This window comes from Gorilla gorilla, chromosome 5, assembly GCF_029281585.2.
Source record: "Gorilla gorilla gorilla isolate KB3781 chromosome 5, NHGRI_mGorGor1-v2.1_pri, whole genome shotgun sequence".
Classification (NCBI taxonomy): domain Eukaryota; kingdom Metazoa; phylum Chordata; class Mammalia; order Primates; family Hominidae; genus Gorilla; species Gorilla gorilla.
In genome coordinates, this window is record NC_073229.2 from 184,719,453 (window position 1) to 184,742,249 (window position 22,797).

General features: G+C 42.6%; 1 protein-coding gene and 3 long non-coding RNA genes across 4 annotated transcripts in view; 3 read left to right on the forward strand and 1 right to left on the reverse strand.

Annotated features, from left to right (window-relative positions):
• The window catches only part of LPA (lipoprotein(a)), a 277,581-nt gene that overhangs the window by 14,549 nt on the left and 240,235 nt on the right, over window positions 1-22,797 (reverse strand). The window contains 9 exon segments of the mRNA XM_063707988.1: window positions 1,997-2,156; window positions 3,401-3,582; window positions 5,151-5,310; window positions 6,589-6,770; window positions 10,699-10,858; window positions 12,137-12,318; window positions 16,247-16,406; window positions 17,685-17,866; window positions 21,794-21,953. Of these exon segments, the coding sequence (XP_063564058.1) occupies window positions 1,997-2,156; window positions 3,401-3,582; window positions 5,151-5,310; window positions 6,589-6,770; window positions 10,699-10,858; window positions 12,137-12,318; window positions 16,247-16,406; window positions 17,685-17,866; window positions 21,794-21,953 (1,528 nt within the window).
• LOC134758787 (uncharacterized) lies at window positions 7,343-11,600 on the forward strand. Its single transcript, XR_010134409.1, has 3 exons — window positions 7,343-7,379; window positions 10,988-11,050; window positions 11,468-11,600. It is a non-coding gene; the product is annotated as an uncharacterized lncRNA (long non-coding RNA).
• On the forward strand, window positions 12,891-17,148 carry LOC134758788 (uncharacterized). Its single transcript, XR_010134410.1, has 3 exons — window positions 12,891-12,927; window positions 16,536-16,598; window positions 17,016-17,148. It is a non-coding gene; the product is annotated as an uncharacterized lncRNA (long non-coding RNA).
• LOC134758789 (uncharacterized) lies at window positions 18,439-22,694 on the forward strand. The gene is made up of 3 exons (XR_010134411.1): window positions 18,439-18,475; window positions 22,082-22,144; window positions 22,562-22,694. It is a non-coding gene; the product is annotated as an uncharacterized lncRNA (long non-coding RNA).

Sequence of the window (22,797 nt, forward strand, 5' to 3'; positions counted from 1 at the left end):
AAGGTTTTCAGCCATTCTTGCTTCAGGTACTTGTTACTGTTTCAGTATCACCTTCCTCTCCTTCTGTGCCTTGCTTCTCACAGGTAGGAAACCTTTTTATGTTTTCCTTCATGTCTGTGAGGCTTGGTTGATTTCACTTTTCAGGATTTGTGGATGTGAGTGTGTTTGTGTGTGTTTGTAAGCTTGTGCATGTGTGAGTGTCTGTGTGTGTGTGTGTGTGTGTGCGTGCGCATGCATAGCTGTTTCTGTAGTTTCTATAAATTTTCTTTCAGTTAGTTTTTCTTCTGAAACTTCTAACTGGATGAGGAGGCCACCCAGTACTTTTTTGATTTAAGGCATACCTTTCACTAGAGTTCTAATTTGATATTGCTCTTTTATACTGTTACTTTCTCTTGATGTTACATCTGCTAGGTTCCATACTCATACTTTCTGAAATCCTAGAACTCAGTTAACACACTGATAGGTTCAATTTTTATGCCATGCCATTCTAATCATTCCTGTCATTTCTGGGCCTATTTGTATTGACTGATTTTTCTCCTGGTCGTGGGTCATAACCAACGCTTTCTATGTTTAGGGGGTTTTTAAATTTAGGACTCACACTGTTGATACCGCATAGCTGAGCCACTTGATTTTGCTATTTACCTCTAAGGAGGGTTGTGTTTTCCTCTAGCAGGCACTTAACTGACTTGGAAACCTTTTTGATGCTTAGAGATTTGCCTTTAGGCTCAGCTAGGTTTTGTCTGGATCTGCCTTTATTCTAGGAATATATTAATTCTACCCTTAAAGTCTGGCTTTTCTGGGGTCTCTACTGAATGCCCAAGATGTTCAGTGACTTCTCTCTCCTCTGGCTGGTTAGAACTCTAATACCCGCCAGTGCTATGTGAGCACTGTCATCTTTACTGAGCTCACTGTTTCCTTGTAGATGCTGTTTTCTCGTAGTTGTCCCCTTGTAGTTGCTCAGTAGATGTCCTTGGCCCTACTCTCCTGTGGAGCCCTTTTCTGTGCACAAGCAGCTTCATGTTTAGCCAATGACTTGAGGAGACTTCTATGCATATTCCCAGAGCTCCTTTCCTCCACACATCCGCTCTCATTCTTAGCAGGCCTAGAAAAATCCTAGCTACCTGAGTAATCCCAAACTCCAGTCTCTCTCCTCCATTCAGCAAGATAGCTACAGTCCACATGTGCTCCATCTCCCTGCTCTTCAGTGCAGGAAGGGTCTCCAAGAAGACAGCCAGGGAGGGCACTTATGGAGTTGATCTCATCGTTCCCCCTCTCACAATTCTCTCGGTCCTCTACCATCTGTTGTCTAACATGCAGAAACCATTTTTCCATGTCTTTGGTAGCCACTTACAGCAGAGAGGCTGGACACAGGGTGGTCAGACCAGGGCTTCTGACCATCTATCCACCAGGCTTAATTTTCAGCATCTGCCTGTTTGTTGACTCTCATCTGCCTTCCTGCCTTTGCTCTTCCCTTGCTGGCAACCTGTATCTTGTCAGAGCACTGGTGCTCAGGACCAAGTGTGTTTCTACCCATTGGAAATGACGTAGATACAGAAAGAGAGACATTTGCCTCTCCATAGATATGCAAATATTTTTTTCTCTTGAACCAAGACAGAAAAGGCCAACACAACCTTCACTTCAGGAATTGGAAGTTAGAATGATAGTATTCCAAGGTGGAAAGGCTGCATTGGCCCTCAGTGGGTGGTGTGGAAAGGTACTCTAAGTGTTTGGTCGTTTGTGGTCCTGACTTTTTCCTTAATGTGATCTCCTCGCCTCCAGATATCCTCCCGCTCCATAAAACTAGGAGGAAGGAGAGCCAGCCTAACATTTCTCTTCTCTCAGACTCTTTGCTCCAAGGCAATTTTCCTGAGACATTTTGCTATGCCCTTTGCATCTGACACAAGTTGAGTCTTGAGCAGTCAGCTCGAAACATGACTCTTCTAATAGAAACTTCAGTTGGCCCTTTCTTCTCTTATGGTAAAGAACAAAAACATACGCATTTGGGTACTTTTCTGGGGTCCTACTGTGCTGGTGTGGTGTCATAGATGACCAAGCTTGGCAGATTCTTCCTGTGACAGTGGTGAAGTATGTGCCTCGATAACTCTGTCCATTACCGTGGTAGCACTGCTGCTCCCAAGGCCTTGGCTCTGTTGGTGCTGAAATTAAAAGAGAAAAAATAAAGCTGAGTATTTCCTAGAACAGAGAAACAGGTGAAGCCATTTATGACACAAACCAGGCAGGAGTTTCTGATATTACGACCCTTCTCTTTTCTCTATTCTTAGGCAGATGGACATGAGAACATAAACAAACAAACACCAAAGCAACAGATTTCTACCATTCTAGAAGTGTAGTACATTCATAAAACTATTTCCTGTAAAAGCTCAGGGAAAAACATCAGATCAGAATGCTTCTCATAGGAAACTGTGCTCACAGGCAAGCTGGTCTTTAGGGATCTCTACTGCATGTTCACGGGAACCATGGGGCATGAGAGAACAAAGGGCTGTGCATTTGGTGGTGTGGGCTGTAGGTGGTGACTGGCTATCAAGGGTGGAGGTGGGGACAGACATGGAAACATTGCGTATTTCCCTAAAGTGTTGATCACAGGAGCCAAGGCCTTCAGCTTCTGGGCGATCGGGCAGAAAACAGTTCTGCAACTAAGACTGCAGGCAAAAACATTTTGCCTCTTAGGGATGGTTGGAGGCCAAAATCTTATCCCTTTGGAGGAGGGACAGAATCCTCTCGTGTCCCGCATTCTGCATCGTAATAAAGCAGAAGTCTACTACTCTTTCTCTCCAGACCCCTCCCCACTATGCACACACAGGTACAAGTTCCATCAGAAGGAGGTGTCAGAACACTAAGAAATCACTCACTTCAAAGCCTAGGACTGCAGAGCCTGCCTGGGACTGAGGAAGCTCACGTACTGCTCCATAGACCCAGGGCGATATGGAATTAATGCCGCCTGTTAGGTTTCTCGAGATTCATGAGCTAGAGAGCCACATTTCCTGGAATCTGCAGTGCTGAAGATTGCAATGAACGCTGTCTACCTTAAGAAATCCCTGGACAAGTGACTCGCTTTGAAAGAGTCACACATCTGACAGCATGTGACAATAGGAATTTTGGCTAGGACACTGACCTAACCCCTTTGACAACAAGGTGAGTGGTGAAGTCCACCAACCTGGAGGGTCCGTGCCCATCCTAAAGACACAGCCCACTCACATTGCACCAAAAATCACTCGTCTGGCTCCCCCACAGAGTGCCCTGAGGATTCTTCCAACATGACAGACCATCAACCAACATGTGAGCACGTGCGTAGCACTGAAGGCTTCTGCAACAGTGGGAGTTTCAAAGGCTTTTCTACCCAGTGTCCAAGCGTGGAGATGTCTGGCCACAGACTTCTTACCTGGTTTAGAAGGATCCTCTAGGCTTGGAACCGGGATAACAGTCAGAGGCACGACTGCAGTCCCTTCTGTGTCTGAGCATCGTGTCAGGTTGCAGTACTCCCATCTGACTTCGGGATCCATTGTGTAACACCAAGGGCCTTCCACAGGATCTGGATTCCTGCAGTAGTTCATGATCAAGTCACTGGAAATTCCAAAAGGATATACGTCACAAGAGGTGGGACAATATGCAGGGGCACCCAGCACCCTCTCCGTTTTGCTGTAACAAGGTCATAACCAGGGCCTTTGAAATATTCCCATTAAAAGTACCATACAATTGCCGCAAGCATGAATGGCTCTCAAATTCTCATCCACTCTGCACATTTCCAATAATTAATGGATTTTAACTGTCTTATTTTTGTTGTTTGCAATGCTTCTTGGAAACACTGAAATAGTACATACATGTGGCCTGGAAGGGATCAGAATATTCTCCTTCCACCTTTGGCCAATACATCTCTCTGGAATACCTGGTATGGATTTTGACGTGTGTATTGTGGAATCATTTATGCACATACGAGAGTATCTCAGTCTGTCTAGCTGTCTTTATCTCTCTCTATAGGACTTCATATAGTATTGTGAGAGGTGGAACTAACATAGAGTTCCTCAAAGAAATAATGGTATCCAGGATGATATCAATCCCAGGTCAGCTTTCTAACTCTTTGTGCTCAAAATGTAGCAAAAAGGTTCTATGTTATTAGCATGGAAAACCATCATGCAAATAGTGTTACTGTCTGTCGATACCGTATCAGGTGGGTCAGAAAGGTTTGTTTCTGCAAGACTTATTAAAGCTTCTGTGCAAAACTAGCTTCAGGCAGAATGCAGTATCTCTAGGATGGGTCCCAGCACATGACCTCCTCTCCTGCTCTCAGTCCATCTTCTACTGGCCGCAGCCACTCCGGGACCGAGGGAATGGGGAATGAGTTGAAGGAACAGTGGGTTCCAAGGCATAAACGGAGATGGATGAATAGACTATGAGATCTGAAGAGGTCAGGCAGCTATGGAGAAGTTAGTAGTTGGTCATTTGTGGTCATGACCATTTTTTTCATGTCTTTGGTAGCCACTTACGGCAGAGAGACTTGCCATTGGATGGTGGGACCCCAGCTTCTGGGCATCTATCTAACCCCCTCGCTTACTTTTCAGTCTCTGTCTCTCTCCTGAGTCTCATCTGTCTTTTTGCCTTTGTTCCTCTCTTCTTGGAAACCTGGACCTATTCAGACCACCGGTGCTCAGGACCCAGTGTGTTTCTGCTGATTGAAAGAGACATAGATATTTATAGATAGAGATTTACCTCTCCATAGATATGCACGTATGCTTTCTTCGAGATCCAAGATAGAAAAGGCCAACACAACCCTCACTTCAGGAAATCAAGGTTAAAATGATAGAATTTTAAGGCAAAAAGGCTGCATTGGCCCTTACAGTGTGTTGTGGAAAGGAACTCTAAACTTCTGGTAGCTTGTGATCCTACCCTTTTTCTTAATGTGATCTTCAGCCTCCAGATATCCTCCTGCTCTATAAAGCTATAAGGAAGGAGAGTCAGCTTAACATTTCTCTTCTCTCAGACCCTTTGCTCCAAGGCAATATTCCTGAGACATTTTGCTATGCCCTCTGCATCTGAGACAAGTAGAGTCCTGAGCAGTTATCTCAAAGCAGGAGTCTTCTAAAAGAAACTTCAGTTGGCCCATCCTTCTCTTATGGTAAAGAACAAAGACGTACGCATTTGGGTACTTTTCTGAGGTCCTACTGTGCTGGTGTGGTGTCATAGATGACCAAGCTTGGCAGGTTCTTCCTGTGACGGTGGTGAAGTATGTGCCTCGATAACTCTGTCCATTTCCATGGTAGCACTCCTGCATTGAAGGCCTTGGATCAATCAGTGCTGAAATTAAAACAGAAAAATTCAAGGTGAGTATTTCCTAGGACAGGGAAACAGATGAAGCTATTAATGCCACAAACCAGAAATGAGTCTTCAAGAATTACAATCATTCTCTTTTTTTTTATTTGTAAGCAGATGGACATGAGAAAACAAACAAACACAAAAGCAACAGATTCCTACCATTCTGGAAATGTAGTAAGTTCTTCTAAATATTTCACGTAAAAGCTTAGAGAAAAACAACAGTTCAGAGTCCTTTTCATGGGAAACTGCTCTCACGTGCAAGCTCATCTCTAGGGATCTCTACTGAATGTTCATGGAGACAATGGGGCATGAGAGTACAAAGCGTGATGGATTTGGCAGTGCAGGCTTTAGGTGGTGATAGGCTGTTGAGGTCAGAGGTGGGGACAGACATGGAAACTTTGCATGTTTCCTTAGACCCTTGATTACCAGAGCCAAGCCCTTCCGCTTCTGGGTGATCAGGCAGAAAACGGTTCTGTGTCTAGCACTGCAGGCAAAAACACTTCACTTATTAAGGATGGGAGAAGGCTAAAAGCTTATCCCCTTGGAGGAGAGACAAAATCCTCCTGTCCATTCTCTTTTCTTTATTCATAGTCTGATGAACATTCTGCATTGCAGTAAAGCAGAAGTCTACTACTCTTTCACTCCAGACCCCCCACAGGTACAAATTTCATCAGAAGTAAGTGCAAGAACACTGAGAAATCACTCCCTTCAAACTGAGGGCTGCAGAGCGTTCCCAGGACTGAGGAAGGTCTGAAAGATAGAGCCTGGGAGCTCACGTACTGCTCTATAGACCAAGGGCGATATGTAATTAATGCAGCCCTTCTAGGTTTCTCGAGATTCACAGGCTCGAGAGCCCCATTTCTTGGAATCTACAATGCTGAAGATTGCATTGAATGCTGTCTATTAGAGGAAATCCTTGGAGAAGTTACTGGCTTGAAAACAGTCACACATCTGACAGCATGTTACAATAGGAATTTTGGATTGGACACTGAGATAGCCCGTTTTACAAAAAGGTGAGTGGTGAAGTCGAGCACCCTGGAGGGTTTGTGCCTATCCTAAAGACGCAGCCCACTCATGCTGCACCAAAAATTACTCCTCTGGCTCCCCCAGACACGGCACTGAAAATTCCTTTAACATGGCATATCTTCAGCCATAATTCAAGCACTCGTGTAGCATGGAAGGCTTCTGCATTAGCAAGAGTTTCCACGGCTTTTCTACGCAGCGTCCAAGTGTGCTGATGTCTGGCCACAGACTTCTTACCTTGCTTGGAAGTATCCCCTCGGCTTGGAACTGGGATAACAGTCAGAGGCGCGGCCACAGCCCTATTCTTGTCCGAGCATCCTGTCAGGTTGCAGTACTCCCACCTGACTTTGGGATCCGTTGTATAACACCAAGGGCCTGCCGAACAATCCGGATTCCTGCAGTAGTTGGAGATCAAGCCACTGAAAATCACAAAACAATACACGTTAACAAGAGGTGGGACAATATGCAAGAACATCCAGCACCCTCTCCATTTTGCTGTAACAAGGTCATAACCAGTGCCTTTGAAATATTCCCGTTATGGGTACCATATGATTGCCACAAGCATGAATGGCTCTCAAATTCTCATCCACTCTGCACATTTCTAATAGGTAATATATTTTAACTGTTTTTTTTTAAGACCTGAAGTAGCAAATTCCTTTTAGAAACACTGAAATAATACATACATGTGGCCTAGAAGGGATCAGAATATCCTCCTTCCACCTTTGGCCAATCCATCTCTCTGGAATAAACGGTACAGATTTCGACATGTGTATTGCGGAATCACTTATACACATACAAGATTATCTCGATCTGTCTAGCTCTCTTTCTCTCTCTCTACAGGACTTCATATAGTATTGTGCAAGGTAGAACTAACATAGGGTTCCTCAACGAAATAATGGCATCCAGGATGATATCAATCCCAGGCCAGCGTTCTAACTCTATGTACTCAAAATGTAGTGAAAAGCCTCTATGTTACCCATGGAAAACCATCGTGCAGATAGTATTACTGCCTGTCCATATCGTATCAGGTGAGTAAAAAGGTTTGTTTCTTCAAGACTTATAAAAGCTGCCCTAGAAAACTAGTTCCCAGACATGATGCAGTACCTCTAGGATGCATCCCTGGACAGGACCTCATCTCCTGCTCTCAGTCCATCCTCTACTGGTGGCAGCCACTCTGGGACTGAGGGAATGGGGGAATGAGTTGAAAGAACAGTATGACCCAAGGCATAATGGGAGATGGCTGAATAGACTATGAGATCTGAAAAGGTCAGGCAGCTACAGAGTTGTCAGCAAACAATGGCGTTAAGAGGCAAAGCAACTGAGAATCCCGCACTGGGTGTATCTTGGAGCATTTGCCTTTTGTTATGACTCCCAAGAACATTGCTCCAACCTCTCAGAATTCTCACATTCACGACCTGTGGCTGTCTGTGAAGATGAGAAATGTATTATGGGCCATGGGGATCCAACACCTCTCTCTAGAAAATCTACACATGTGAGCTAGTCTCAAGCACAGAATATCCATTCCAGGAAGCTGATTCTCAGAGCATTTGGATGTGCTCAGAGCCAAGCAGTTGAAAGACTTCTTCTTCTTCCTTGGCTTCCGTCTTTTGGATACAAGGAGTCTTCTTGTTATAGAATACATTTCAGCCTTCAAAATTTAGGGATTGCTCTAGAATTTGCAATATCTCTCTGAATCCACATACTTCAACATTTTATTAATATTTTTAACCATCATAGATAAGGCAAGAAACTTACAATGGTATAATTCCTTTTATTCCCTATCTGATTTACACCATGTTTTCAAATTTTTACTTCAAATACGCTAAAATAATATGTATTGCTGTCATTTTGCTTCAAGTAGTTAATGCTCATTTAAGTCAATTAAGAAATTTGATCAAGAAAATATTTTGCATTTACATCTACATTTGCCATTTGCTGCCTTCTTTATTATGTGGGATGCAGAAAGTTCCCCTCTTGTACTATTCTTCTTCTACCTGATTTCCTTTGGGTTACATCTTTTGTTACATAAGCCTGCTGATTCCAAATTCTTATAGTTTTGGGTTTCCTTGCTTCAGGAGTGCACAAGATGCATTTATACAACATTGATGATATTCAAGGTATTTTATTGCTTGATGTAGCATTCTCAGTATATCTCTTCTTTTTCCTGTGTATTGTTTTAACGATATTCCTTTGTATGCAGCTTGTCATGTTTCGGATGAGAACGCATTAGTCATTTGTATCACTGTTCCTCTAGCAGACACAGCTCTTTTTCCTCTGGTTTCTCATGAGATTTTTCTTGATACTGTATCTTTGTCTTCTGACAGACAAGCTGTGAGGTACCAAAGTGCATCATAGAGTTTTCTTTTTGAAAATTCTCTTGCTGATCCATTGAGCTCCTTGAATCTGTAATCTTTTTATGTACCTCATTTGGGGAAGGTTTTCAGCCATCCTTGCTTCAAGTATTTGTTTCTGTTCCAATCTCTCATTCCTCTATTTCTGTGACATCTTTCCCACATGTAGGAAATCTTTTATATTTTCCTTCATGTCTGTGAGGCTTGGTTGATTTCATTTTACAGTATCTGTGGATGTGTGTGTGTGTGTCTGTAACTTGTGCATCTGTGAGTGTGTGTGTGTAGCTGTTTCTTTAGCTTCTATGGGTTTGTTTTCAGTTAGTTTTTCTTCTTAACTTTTAACTGGATAGGGAGGCCATTCAGTAATTTTTTATTTAAGTCATACATTTCACTAGATTTTTAATTTGATTTGACTTTTTTTTACTGTTACTTCCTCTTGATATTACATTTGTTTGGTTCCATATCCATGTTTTTTTAAATCCTAGAACTCAGCTATCATACTGATATGCCCAATATGTATGCCATTCTTATCATTTCTGTCACCTGGGCCTATTCGTATTGACTGATTTTTCTCCGGGTCATGGATCACACTAAATGATTTTCAATGTGTAGGCAGATTTTAATTTTAGGACCCACACAGCTGATATCGCACAGTTGAGCCACTTGATTTTGTTGTTTACCTCTAAAGAAGGCTGAGTTTTTCTCTAGCAGGCAGTTAACTTGACTTGGACACCATTTTGATGCTTGGACACTTGCCTTTCAGCCTTGCTAGGTTTTCTCTAGAGCTGCCTTAATTCTAGGAATACACTAATTCTACTCCTAAAGTCTGGCTTTTCTGGGGTCTCTACTGAATGCCCAAGATGTTCAGTGTGGTCACTCTCCTCTGGCTGGTCAGAACTCCAACCGCCCCCAGTGCTATCTCAGCTCTGTCAGCTTTATTGAGCTCACTGTTGCCTTGTAGTTGCTGTTCCTCAGTAGATGTCCTTTGCCCTAGTCTCTTGTGGAACATTTTTCTGTGCACAAGGAACTTTATATTTAGTCGATGACTTGAGGAGATTTCTATACGTATTCCTAGAGCTCCTTTGCCCCACAAATCCGTTCTCATTCTTAGCTGGCCTAGAAAATCCTAGGTACCGGAAAATCCCAAACTCCAATCTCTCCTCCATTCAGCAAGATGGATACAGTCCACATGGGTTCCGTCTCCCTGCTCTTCAGTGCAGGAACGGTCTCCAAGAAGAAAGCCAAAGAGGGCATCTGTGGAGTTGATCTCATTGTACTCCTTCTCGCAATTCTCTCAGTCCTCTACCATCTGTTGTTTTATGTGTGGAAACCATTTTTCCATGTCCTTTGTAGCCACTTAGAGGAGAGAGACTGGCCATGAGTTGGTCAGACCCAGGCTTCTGTCCATCTACCCACCCCTTTTATTTTTCAGCATCTGTCTCTTTGCTGTCTCTCATCAGCCTTCCTGCCTTTGCCCTTCTCTTTCTGGCACCTCATATCTGAGACCATTGCTGCTTGGGATCGAGTTTGTTTCTACCTATTGGAATAGACGTAGAAATAGAAAGCTTCGACTCTCCATAGATATGCACATACTCATTCCTCGTGAGCCAAGACGGAAAAGGCCAACACAACTTTTACTTCAGGAATCAGAGGTTAGAATGATAGAATTCCAAGGTGGAAAGGCTGCATTGACTCTTACTGTGTGTTGTAGAAAACACTCTAAGTGTTTGGTCATTTGTGGTCCTGACAGTCTTCTTAATGTGATCACCTCGCCTTCAGATAGCCTCCTGATGCATAAAGCTATGAGGAAGGAGAGCCAGATTAACATTTCTTATCTCTGAGACCCTTTGCTTCAAGGCAATATTCCTGAGACATTTTGCTATGCCCTCTACATCTGACACAAGTTGACTCCTGAGCACTTAGCTAGAAGCATGACTCTTCTAACAGAAACTTTAGTCAGCCCTTCCTTCTCTTATGGTAAAGAACAAAGACGTACGCATTTGGGTACTTTTCTGGGGTCCTACTATGCTTGTGTGGTGTCATAGATGACCAAGCTTGGCAGGTTCTTCCTGTGACGGTGGTGAAGTATGTGCCTCGATAACTCTGTCCATTTCCATGGTAGCACTCCTGCATTGAAGGCCTTGGATCAATCAGTGCTGAAATTAAAACAGAAAAATTCAAGGTGAGTATTTCCTAGGACAGGGAAACAGATGAAGCCATTAATGCCACAAACCAGAAATGAGTCTTCAAGAATTACAATCATTCTCTTTTTTTTTATTTGTAAGCAGATGGACATGAGAAAACAAACAAACACAAAAGCAACAGATTCCTACCATTCTGGAAATGTAGTAAGTTCTTCTAAATATTTCACGTAAAAGCTTAGAGAAAAACAACAGTTCAGAGTCCTTTTCATGGGAAACTGCTCTCACGTGCAAGCTCATCTCTAGGGATCTCTACTGAATGTTCATGGAGACAATGGGGCATGAGAGTACAAAGCGTGATGGATTTGGCAGTGCAGGCTTTAGGTGGTGATAGGCTGTTGAGGTCAGAGGTGGGGACAGACATGGAAACTTTGCATGTTTCCTTAGACCCTTGATTACCAGAGCCAAGCCCTTCCGCTTCTGGGTGATCAGGCAGAAAACGGTTCTGTGTCTAGCACTGCAGGCAAAAACACTTCACTTATTAAGGATGGGAGAAGGCTAAAAGCTTATCCCCTTGGAGGAGAGACAAAATCCTCCTGTCCATTCTCTTTTCTTTATTCATAGTCTGATGAACATTCTGCATTGCAGTAAAGCAGAAGTCTACTACTCTTTCACTCCAGACCCCCCACAGGTACAAATTTCATCAGAAGTAAGTGCAAGAACACTGAGAAATCACTCCCTTCAAACTGAGGGCTGCAGAGCGTTCCCAGGACTGAGGAAGGTCTGAAAGATAGAGCCTGGGAGCTCACGTACTGCTCTATAGACCAAGGGCGATATGTAATTAATGCAGCCCTTCTAGGTTTCTCGAGATTCACAGGCTCGAGAGCCCCATTTCTTGGAATCTACAATGCTGAAGATTGCATTGAATGCTGTCTATTAGAGGAAATCCTTGGAGAAGTTACTGGCTTGAAAACAGTCACACATCTGACAGCATGTTACAATAGGAATTTTGGATTGGACACTGAGATAGCCCGTTTTACAAAAAGGTGAGTGGTGAAGTCGAGCACCCTGGAGGGTTTGTGCCTATCCTAAAGACGCAGCCCACTCATGCTGCACCAAAAATTACTCCTCTGGCTCCCCCAGACACGGCACTGAAAATTCCTTTAACATGGCATATCTTCAGCCATAATTCAAGCACTCGTGTAGCATGGAAGGCTTCTGCATTAGCAAGAGTTTCCACGGCTTTTCTACGCAGCGTCCAAGTGTGCTGATGTCTGGCCACAGACTTCTTACCTTGCTTGGAAGTATCCCCTCGGCTTGGAACTGGGATAACAGTCAGAGGCGCGGCCACAGCCCTATTCTTGTCCGAGCATCCTGTCAGGTTGCAGTACTCCCACCTGACTTTGGGATCCGTTGTATAACACCAAGGGCCTGCCGAACAATCCGGATTCCTGCAGTAGTTGGAGATCAAGCCACTGAAAATCACAAAACAATACACGTTAACAAGAGGTGGGACAATATGCAAGAACATCCAGCACCCTCTCCATTTTGCTGTAACAAGGTCATAACCAGTGCCTTTGAAATATTCCCGTTATGGGTACCATATGATTGCCACAAGCATGAATGGCTCTCAAATTCTCATCCACTCTGCACATTTCTAATAGGTAATATATTTTAACTGTTTTTTTTTAAGACCTGAAGTAGCAAATTCCTTTTAGAAACACTGAAATAATACATACATGTGGCCTAGAAGGGATCAGAATATCCTCCTTCCACCTTTGGCCAATCCATCTCTCTGGAATAAACGGTACAGATTTCGACATGTGTATTGCGGAATCACTTATACACATACAAGATTATCTCGATCTGTCTAGCTCTCTTTCTCTCTCTCTACAGGACTTCATATAGTATTGTGCAAGGTAGAACTAACATAGGGTTCCTCAACGAAATAATGGCATCCAGGATGATATCAATCCCAGGCCAGCGTTCTAACTCTATGTACTCAAAATGTAGTGAAAAGCCTCTATGTTACCCATGGAAAACCATCGTGCAGATAGTATTACTGCCTGTCCATATCGTATCAGGTGAGTAAAAAGGTTTGTTTCTTCAAGACTTATAAAAGCTGCCCTAGAAAACTAGTTCCCAGACATGATGCAGTACCTCTAGGATGCATCCCTGGACAGGACCTCATCTCCTGCTCTCAGTCCATCCTCTACTGGTGGCAGCCACTCTGGGACTGAGGGAATGGGGGAATGAGTTGAAAGAACAGTATGACCCAAGGCATAATGGGAGATGGCTGAATAGACTATGAGATCTGAAAAGGTCAGGCAGCTACAGAGTTGTCAGCAAACAATGGCGTTAAGAGGCAAAGCAACTGAGAATCCCGCACTGGGTGTATCTTGGAGCATTTGCCTTTTGTTATGACTCCCAAGAACATTGCTCCAACCTCTCAGAATTCTCACATTCACGACCTGTGGCTGTCTGTGAAGATGAGAAATGTATTATGGGCCATGGGGATCCAACACCTCTCTCTAGAAAATCTACACATGTGAGCTAGTCTCAAGCACAGAATATCCATTCCAGGAAGCTGATTCTCAGAGCATTTGGATGTGCTCAGAGCCAAGCAGTTGAAAGACTTCTTCTTCTTCCTTGGCTTCCGTCTTTTGGATACAAGGAGTCTTCTTGTTATAGAATACATTTCAGCCTTCAAAATTTAGGGATTGCTCTAGAATTTGCAATATCTCTCTGAATCCACATACTTCAACATTTTATTAATATTTTTAACCATCATAGATAAGGCAAGAAACTTACAATGGTATAATTCCTTTTATTCCCTATCTGATTTACACCATGTTTTCAAATTTTTACTTCAAATACGCTAAAATAATATGTATTGCTGTCATTTTGCTTCAAGTAGTTAATGCTCATTTAAGTCAATTAAGAAATTTGATCAAGAAAATATTTTGCATTTACATCTACATTTGCCATTTGCTGCCTTCTTTATTATGTGGGATGCAGAAAGTTCCCCTCTTGTACTATTCTTCTTCTACCTGATTTCCTTTGGGTTACATCTTTTGTTACATAAGCCTGCTGATTCCAAATTCTTATAGTTTTGGGTTTCCTTGCTTCAGGAGTGCACAAGATGCATTTATACAACATTGATGATATTCAAGGTATTTTATTGCTTGATGTAGCATTCTCAGTATATCTCTTCTTTTTCCTGTGTATTGTTTTAACGATATTCCTTTGTATGCAGCTTGTCATGTTTCGGATGAGAACGCATTAGTCATTTGTATCACTGTTCCTCTAGCAGACACAGCTCTTTTTCCTCTGGTTTCTCATGAGATTTTTCTTGATACTGTATCTTTGTCTTCTGACAGACAAGCTGTGAGGTACCAAAGTGCATCATAGAGTTTTCTTTTTTGAAAATTCTCTTGCTGATCCATTGAGCTCCTTGAATCTGTAATCTTTTTATGTACCTCATTTGGGGAAGGTTTTCAGCCATCCTTGCTTCAAGTATTTGTTTCTGTTCCAATCTCTCATTCCTCTATTTCTGTGACATCTTTCCCACATGTAGGAAATCTTTTATATTTTCCTTCATGTCTGTGAGGCTTGGTTGATTTCATTTTACAGTATCTGTGGATGTGTGTGTGTGTGTCTGTAACTTGTGCATCTGTGAGTGTGTGTGTGTAGCTGTTTCTTTAGCTTCTATGGGTTTGTTTTCAGTTAGTTTTTCTTCTTAACTTTTAACTGGATAGGGAGGCCATTCAGTAATTTTTTATTTAAGTCATACATTTCACTAGATTTTTAATTTGATTTGACTTTTTTTTACTGTTACTTCCTCTTGATATTACATTTGTTTGGTTCCATATCCATGTTTTTTTAAATCCTAGAACTCAGCTATCATACTGATATGCCCAATATGTATGCCATTCTTATCATTTCTGTCACCTGGGCCTATTCGTATTGACTGATTTTTCTCCGGGTCATGGATCACACTAAATGATTTTCAATGTGTAGGCAGATTTTAATTTTAGGACCCACACAGCTGATATCGCACAGTTGAGCCACTTGATTTTGTTGTTTACCTCTAAAGAAGGCTGAGTTTTTCTCTAGCAGGCAGTTAACTTGACTTGGACACCATTTTGATGCTTGGACACTTGCCTTTCAGCCTTGCTAGGTTTTCTCTAGAGCTGCCTTAATTCTAGGAATACACTAATTCTACTCCTAAAGTCTGGCTTTTCTGGGGTCTCTACTGAATGCCCAAGATGTTCAGTGTGGTCACTCTCCTCTGGCTGGTCAGAACTCCAACCGCCCCCAGTGCTATCTCAGCTCTGTCAGCTTTATTGAGCTCACTGTTGCCTTGTAGTTGCTGTTCCTCAGTAGATGTCCTTTGCCCTAGTCTCTTGTGGAACATTTTTCTGTGCACAAGGAACTTTATATTTAGTCGATGACTTGAGGAGATTTCTATACGTATTCCTAGAGCTCCTTTGCCCCACAAATCCGTTCTCATTCTTAGCTGGCCTAGAAAATCCTAGGTACCGGAAAATCCCAAACTCCAATCTCTCCTCCATTCAGCAAGATGGATACAGTCCACATGGGTTCCGTCTCCCTGCTCTTCAGTGCAGGAACGGTCTCCAAGAAGAAAGCCAAAGAGGGCATCTGTGGAGTTGATCTCATTGTACTCCTTCTCGCAATTCTCTCAGTCCTCTACCATCTGTTGTTTTATGTGTGGAAACCATTTTTCCATGTCCTTTGTAGCCACTTAGAGGAGAGAGACTGGCCATGAGTTGGTCAGACCCAGGCTTCTGTCCATCTACCCACCCCTTTTATTTTTCAGCATCTGTCTCTTTGCTGTCTCTCATCAGCCTTCCTGCCTTTGCCCTTCTCTTTCTGGCACCTCATATCTGAGACCATTGCTGCTTGGGATCGAGTTTGTTTCTACCTATTGGAATAGACGTAGAAATAGAAAGCTTCGACTCTCCATAGATATGCACATACTCATTCCTCGTGAGCCAAGACGGAAAAGGCCAACACAACTTTTACTTCAGGAATCAGAGGTTAGAATGATAGAATTCCAAGGTGGAAAGGCTGCATTGACTCTTACTGTGTGTTGTAGAAAACACTCTAAGTGTTTGGTCATTTGTGGTCCTGACAGTCTTCTTAATGTGATCACCTCGCCTTCAGATAGCCTCCTGATGCATAAAGCTATGAGGAAGGAGAGCCAGATTAACATTTCTTATCTCTGAGACCCTTTGCTTCAAGGCAATATTCCTGAGACATTTTGCTATGCCCTCTACATCTGACACAAGTTGACTCCTGAGCACTTAGCTAGAAGCATGACTCTTCTAACAGAAACTTTAGTCAGCCCTTCCTTCTCTTATGGTAAAGAACAAAACGTACGCATTTGGGTACTTTTCTGGGGTCCTACTATGCTTGTGTGGTGTCATAGATGACCAAGCTTGGCAGGTTCTTCCTGTGACGGTGGTGAAGTATGTGCCTCGATAACTCTGTCCATTTCCATGGTAGCACTCCTGCATTGAAGGCCTTGGATCAATCAGTGCTGAAATTAAAACAGAAAAATTCAAGGTGAGTATTTCCTAGGACAGGGAAACAGATGAAGCTATTAATGCCACAAACCAGAAATGAGTCTTCAAGAATTACAATCATTCTCTTTTTTTTTATTTGTAAGCAGATGGACATGAGAAAACAAACAAACACAAAAGCAACAGATTCCTACCATTCTGGAAATGTAGTAAGTTCTTCTAAATATTTCACGTAAAAGCTTAGAGAAAAACAACAGTTCAGAGTCCTTTTCATGGGAAACTGCTCTCACGTGCAAGCTCATCTCTAGGGATCTCTACTGAATGTTCATGGAGACAATGGGGCATGAGAGTACAAAGCGTGATGGATTTGGCAGTGCAGGCTTTAGGTGGTGATAGGCTGTTGAGGTCAGAGGTGGGGACAGACATGGAAACTTTGCATGTTTCCTTAGACCCTTGATTACCAGAGCCAAGCCCTTCCGCTTCTGGGTGATCAGGCAGAAAACGGTTCTGTGTCTAGCACTGCAGGCAAAAACACTTCACTTATTAAGGATGGGAGAAGGCTAAAAGCTTATCCCCTTGGAGGAGAGACAAAATCCTCCTGTCCATTCTCTTTTCTTTATTCATAGTCTGATGAACATTCTGCATTGCAGTAAAGCAGAAGTCTACTACTCTTTCACTCCAGACCCCCCACAGGTACAAATTTCATCAGAAGTAAGTGCAAGAACACTGAGAAATCACTCCCTTCAAACTGAGGGCTGCAGAGCGTTCCCAGGACTGAGGAAGGTCTGAAAGATAGAGCCTGGGAGCTCACGTACTGCTCTATAGACCAAGGGCGATATGTAATTAATGCAGCCCTTCTAGGTTTCTCGAGATTCACAGGCTCGAGAGCCCCATTTCTTGGAATCTACAATGCTGAAGATTGCATTGAATGCTGTCTATTAGAGGAAATCCTTGGAGAAGTTACTGGCTTGAAAACAGTCACACATCTGACAGCATGTTACAATAGGAATTTTGGATTGGACACTGAGATAGCCCGTTTTACAAAAAGGTGAGTGGTGAAGTCGAGCACCCTGGAGGGTTTGTGCCTATCCTAAAGACGCAGCCCACTCATGCTGCACCAAAAATTACTCCTCTGGCTCCCCCAGACACGGCACTGAAAATTCCTTTAACATGGCATATCTTCAGCCATAATTCAAGCACTCGTGTAGCATGGAAGGCTTCTGCATTAGCAAGAGTTTCCACGGCTTTTCTACGCAGCGTCCAAGTGTGCTGATGTCTGGCCACAGACTTCTTACCTTGCTTGGAAGTATCCCCTCGGCTTGGAACTGGGATAACAGTCAGAGGCGCGGCCACAGCCCTATTCTTGTCCGAGCATCCTGTCAGGTTGCAGTACTCCCACCTGACTTTGGGATCCGTTGTATAACACCAAGGGCCTGCCGAACAATCCGGATTCCTGCAGTAGTTGGAGATCAAGCCACTGAAAATCACAAAACAATACACGTTAACAAGAGGTGGGACAATATGCAAGAACATCCAGCACCCTCTCCATTTTGCTGTAACAAGGTCATAACCAGTGCCTTTGAAATATTCCCGTTATGGGTACCATATGATTGCCACAAGCATGAATGGCTCTCAAATTCTCATCCACTCTGCACATTTCTAATAGGTAATATATTTTAACTGTTTTTTTTTAAGACCTGAAGTAGCAAATTCCTTTTAGAAACACTGAAATAATACATACATGTGGCCTAGAAGGGATCAGAATATCCTCCTTCCACCTTTGGCCAATCCATCTCTCTGGAATAAACGGTACAGATTTCGACATGTGTATTGCGGAATCACTTATACACATACAAGATTATCTCGATCTGTCTAGCTCTCTTTCTCTCTCTCTACAGGACTTCATATAGTATTGTGCAAGGTAGAACTAACATAGGGTTCCTCAACGAAATAATGGCATCCAGGATGATATCAATCCCAGGCCAGCGTTCTAACTCTATGTACTCAAAATGTAGTGAAAAGCCTCTATGTTACCCATGGAAAACCATCGTGCAGATAGTATTACTGCCTGTCCATATCGTATCAGGTGAGTAAAAAGGTTTGTTTCTTCAAGACTTATAAAAGCTGCCCTAGAAAACTAGTTCCCAGACATGATGCAGTACCTCTAGGATGCATCCCTGGACAGGACCTCATCTCCTGCTCTCAGTCCATCCTCTACTGGTGGCAGCCACTCTGGGACTGAGGGAATGGGGGAATGAGTTGAAAGAACAGTATGACCCAAGGCATAATGGGAGATGGCTGAATAGACTATGAGATCTGAAAAGGTCAGGCAGCTACAGAGTTGTCAGCAAACAATGGCGTTAAGAGGCAAAGCAACTGAGAATCCCGCACTGGGTGTATCTTGGAGCATTTGCCTTTTGTTATGACTCCCAAGAACATTGCTCCAACCTCTCAGAATTCTCACATTCACGACCTGTGGCTGTCTGTGAAGATGAGAAATGTATTATGGGCCATGGGGATCCAACACCTCTCTCTAGAAAATCTACACATGTGAGCTAGTCTCAAGCACAGAATATCCATTCCAGGAAGCTGATTCTCAGAGCATTTGGATGTGCTCAGAGCCAAGCAGTTGAAAGACTTCTTCTTCTTCCTTGGCTTCCGTCTTTTGGATACAAGGAGTCTTCTTGTTATAGAATACATTTCAGCCTTCAAAATTTAGGGATTGCTCTAGAATTTGCAATATCTCTCTGAATCCACATACTTCAACATTTTATTAATATTTTTAACCATCATAGATAAGGCAAGAAACTTACAATGGTATAATTCCTTTTATTCCCTATCTGATTTACACCATGTTTTCAAATTTTTACTTCAAATACGCTAAAATAATATGTATTGCTGTCATTTTGCTTCAAGTAGTTAATGCTCATTTAAGTCAATTAAGAAATTTGATCAAGAAAATATTTTGCATTTACATCTACATTTGCCATTTGCTGCCTTCTTTATTATGTGGGATGCAGAAAGTTCCCCTCTTGTACTATTCTTCTTCTACCTGATTTCCTTTGGGTTACATCTTTTGTTACATAAGCCTGCTGATTCCAAATTCTTATAGTTTTGGGTTTCCTTGCTTCAGGAGTGCACAAGATGCATTTATACAACATTGATGATATTCAAGGTATTTTATTGCTTGATGTAGCATTCTCAGTATATCTCTTCTTTTTCCTGTGTATTGTTTTAACGATATTCCTTTGTATGCAGCTTGTCATGTTTCGGATGAGAACGCATTAGTCATTTGTATCACTGTTCCTCTAGCAGACACAGCTCTTTTTCCTCTGGTTTCTCATGAGATTTTTCTTGATACTGTATCTTTGTCTTCTGACAGACAAGCTGTGAGGTACCAAAGTGCATCATAGAGTTTTCTTTTTGAAAATTCTCTTGCTGATCCATTGAGCTCCTTGAATCTGTAATCTTTTTATGTACCTCATTTGGGGAAGGTTTTCAGCCATCCTTGCTTCAAGTATTTGTTTCTGTTCCAATCTCTCATTCCTCTATTTCTGTGACATCTTTCCCACATGTAGGAAATCTTTTATATTTTCCTTCATGTCTGTGAGGCTTGGTTGATTTCATTTTACAGTATCTGTGGATGTGTGTGTGTGTGTCTGTAACTTGTGCATCTGTGAGTGTGTGTGTGTAGCTGTTTCTTTAGCTTCTATGGGTTTGTTTTCAGTTAGTTTTTCTTCTTAACTTTTAACTGGATAGGGAGGCCATTCAGTAATTTTTTATTTAAGTCATACATTTCACTAGATTTTTAATTTGATTTGACTTTTTTTTACTGTTACTTCCTCTTGATATTACATTTGTTTGGTTCCATATCCATGTTTTTTTAAATCCTAGAACTCAGCTATCATACTGATATGCCCAATATGTATGCCATTCTTATCATTTCTGTCACCTGGGCCTATTCGTATTGACTGATTTTTCTCCGGGTCATGGATCACACTAAATGATTTTCAATGTGTAGGCAGATTTTAATTTTAGGACCCACACAGCTGATATCGCACAGTTGAGCCACTTGATTTTGTTGTTTACCTCTAAAGAAGGCTGAGTTTTTCTCTAGCAGGCAGTTAACTTGACTTGGACACCATTTTGATGCTTGGACACTTGCCTTTCAGCCTTGCTAGGTTTTCTCTAGAGCTGCCTTAATTCTAGGAATACACTAATTCTACTCCTAAAGTCTGGCTTTTCTGGGGTCTCTACTGAATGCCCAAGATGTTCAGTGTGGTCACTCTCCTCTGGCTGGTCAGAACTCCAACCGCCCCCAGTGCTATCTCAGCTCTGTCAGCTTTATTGAGCTCACTGTTGCCTTGTAGTTGCTGTTCCTCAGTAGATGTCCTTTGCCCTAGTCTCTTGTGGAACATTTTTCTGTGCACAAGGAACTTTATATTTAGTCGATGACTTGAGGAGATTTCTATACGTATTCCTAGAGCTCCTTTGCCCCACAAATCCGTTCTCATTCTTAGCTGGCCTAGAAAATCCTAGGTACCGGAAAATCCCAAACTCCAATCTCTCCTCCATTCAGCAAGATGGATACAGTCCACATGGGTTCCGTCTCCCTGCTCTTCAGTGCAGGAACGGTCTCCAAGAAGAAAGCCAAAGAGGGCATCTGTGGAGTTGATCTCATTGTACTCCTTCTCGCAATTCTCTCAGTCCTCTACCATCTGTTGTTTTATGTGTGGAAACCATTTTTCCATGTCCTTTGTAGCCACTTAGAGGAGAGAGACTGGCCATGAGTTGGTCAGACCCAGGCTTCTGTCCATCTACCCACCCCTTTTATTTTTCAGCATCTGTCTCTTTGCTGTCTCTCATCAGCCTTCCTGCCTTTGCCCTTCTCTTTCTGGCACCTCATATCTGAGACCATTGCTGCTTGGGATCGAGTTTGTTTCTACCTATTGGAATAGACGTAGAAATAGAAAGCTTCGACTCTCCATAGATATGCACATACTCATTCCTCGTGAGCCAAGACGGAAAAGGCCAACACAACTTTTACTTCAGGAATCAGAGGTTAGAATGATAGAATTCCAAGGTGGAAAGGCTGCATTGACTCTTACTGTGTGTTGTAGAAAACACTCTAAGTGTTTGGTCATTTGTGGTCCTGACAGTCTTCTTAATGTGATCACCTCGCCTTCAGATAGCCTCCTGATGCATAAAGCTATGAGGAAGGAGAGCCAGATTAACATTTCTTATCTCTGAGACCCTTTGCTTCAAGGCAATATTCCTGAGACATTTTGCTATGCCCTCTACATCTGACACAAGTTGACTCCTGAGCACTTAGCTAGAAGCATGACTCTTCTAACAGAAACTTTAGTCAGCCCTTCCTTCTCTTATGGTAAAGAACAAAACGTACGCATTTGGGTACTTTTCTGGGGTCCTACTATGCTTGTGTGGTGTCATAGATGACCAAGCTTGGCAGGTTCTTCCTGTGACGGTGGTGAAGTATGTGCCTCGATAACTCTGTCCATTTCCATGGTAGCACTCCTGCATTGAAGGCCTTGGATCAATCAGTGCTGAAATTAAAACAGAAAAATTCAAGGTGAGTATTTCCTAGGACAGGGAAACAGATGAAGCTATTAATGCCACAAACCAGAAATGAGTCTTCAAGAATTACAATCATTCTCTTTTTTTTATTTGTAAGCAGATGGACATGAGAAAACAAACAAACACAAAAGCAACAGATTCCTACCATTCTGGAAATGTAGTAAGTTCTTCTAAATATTTCACGTAAAAGCTTAGAGAAAAACAACAGTTCAGAGTCCTTTTCATGGGAAACTGCTCTCACGTGCAAGCTCATCTCTAGGGATCTCTACTGAATGTTCATGGAGACAATGGGGCATGAGAGTACAAAGCGTGATGGATTTGGCAGTGCAGGCTTTAGGTGGTGATAGGCTGTTGAGGTCAGAGGTGGGGACAGACATGGAAACTTTGCATGTTTCCTTAGACCCTTGATTACCAGAGCCAAGCCCTTCCGCTTCTGGGTGATCAGGCAGAAAACGGTTCTGTGTCTAGCACTGCAGGCAAAAACACTTCACTTATTAAGGATGGGAGAAGGCTAAAAGCTTATCCCCTTGGAGGAGAGACAAAATCCTCCTGTCCATTCTCTTTTCTTTATTCATAGTCTGATGAACATTCTGCATTGCAGTAAAGCAGAAGTCTACTACTCTTTCACTCCAGACCCCCCACAGGTACAAATTTCATCAGAAGTAAGTGCAAGAACACTGAGAAATCACTCCCTTCAAACTGAGGGCTGCAGAGCGTTCCCAGGACTGAGGAAGGTCTGAAAGATAGAGCCTGGGAGCTCACGTACTGCTCTATAGACCAAGGGCGATATGTAATTAATGCAGCCCTTCTAGG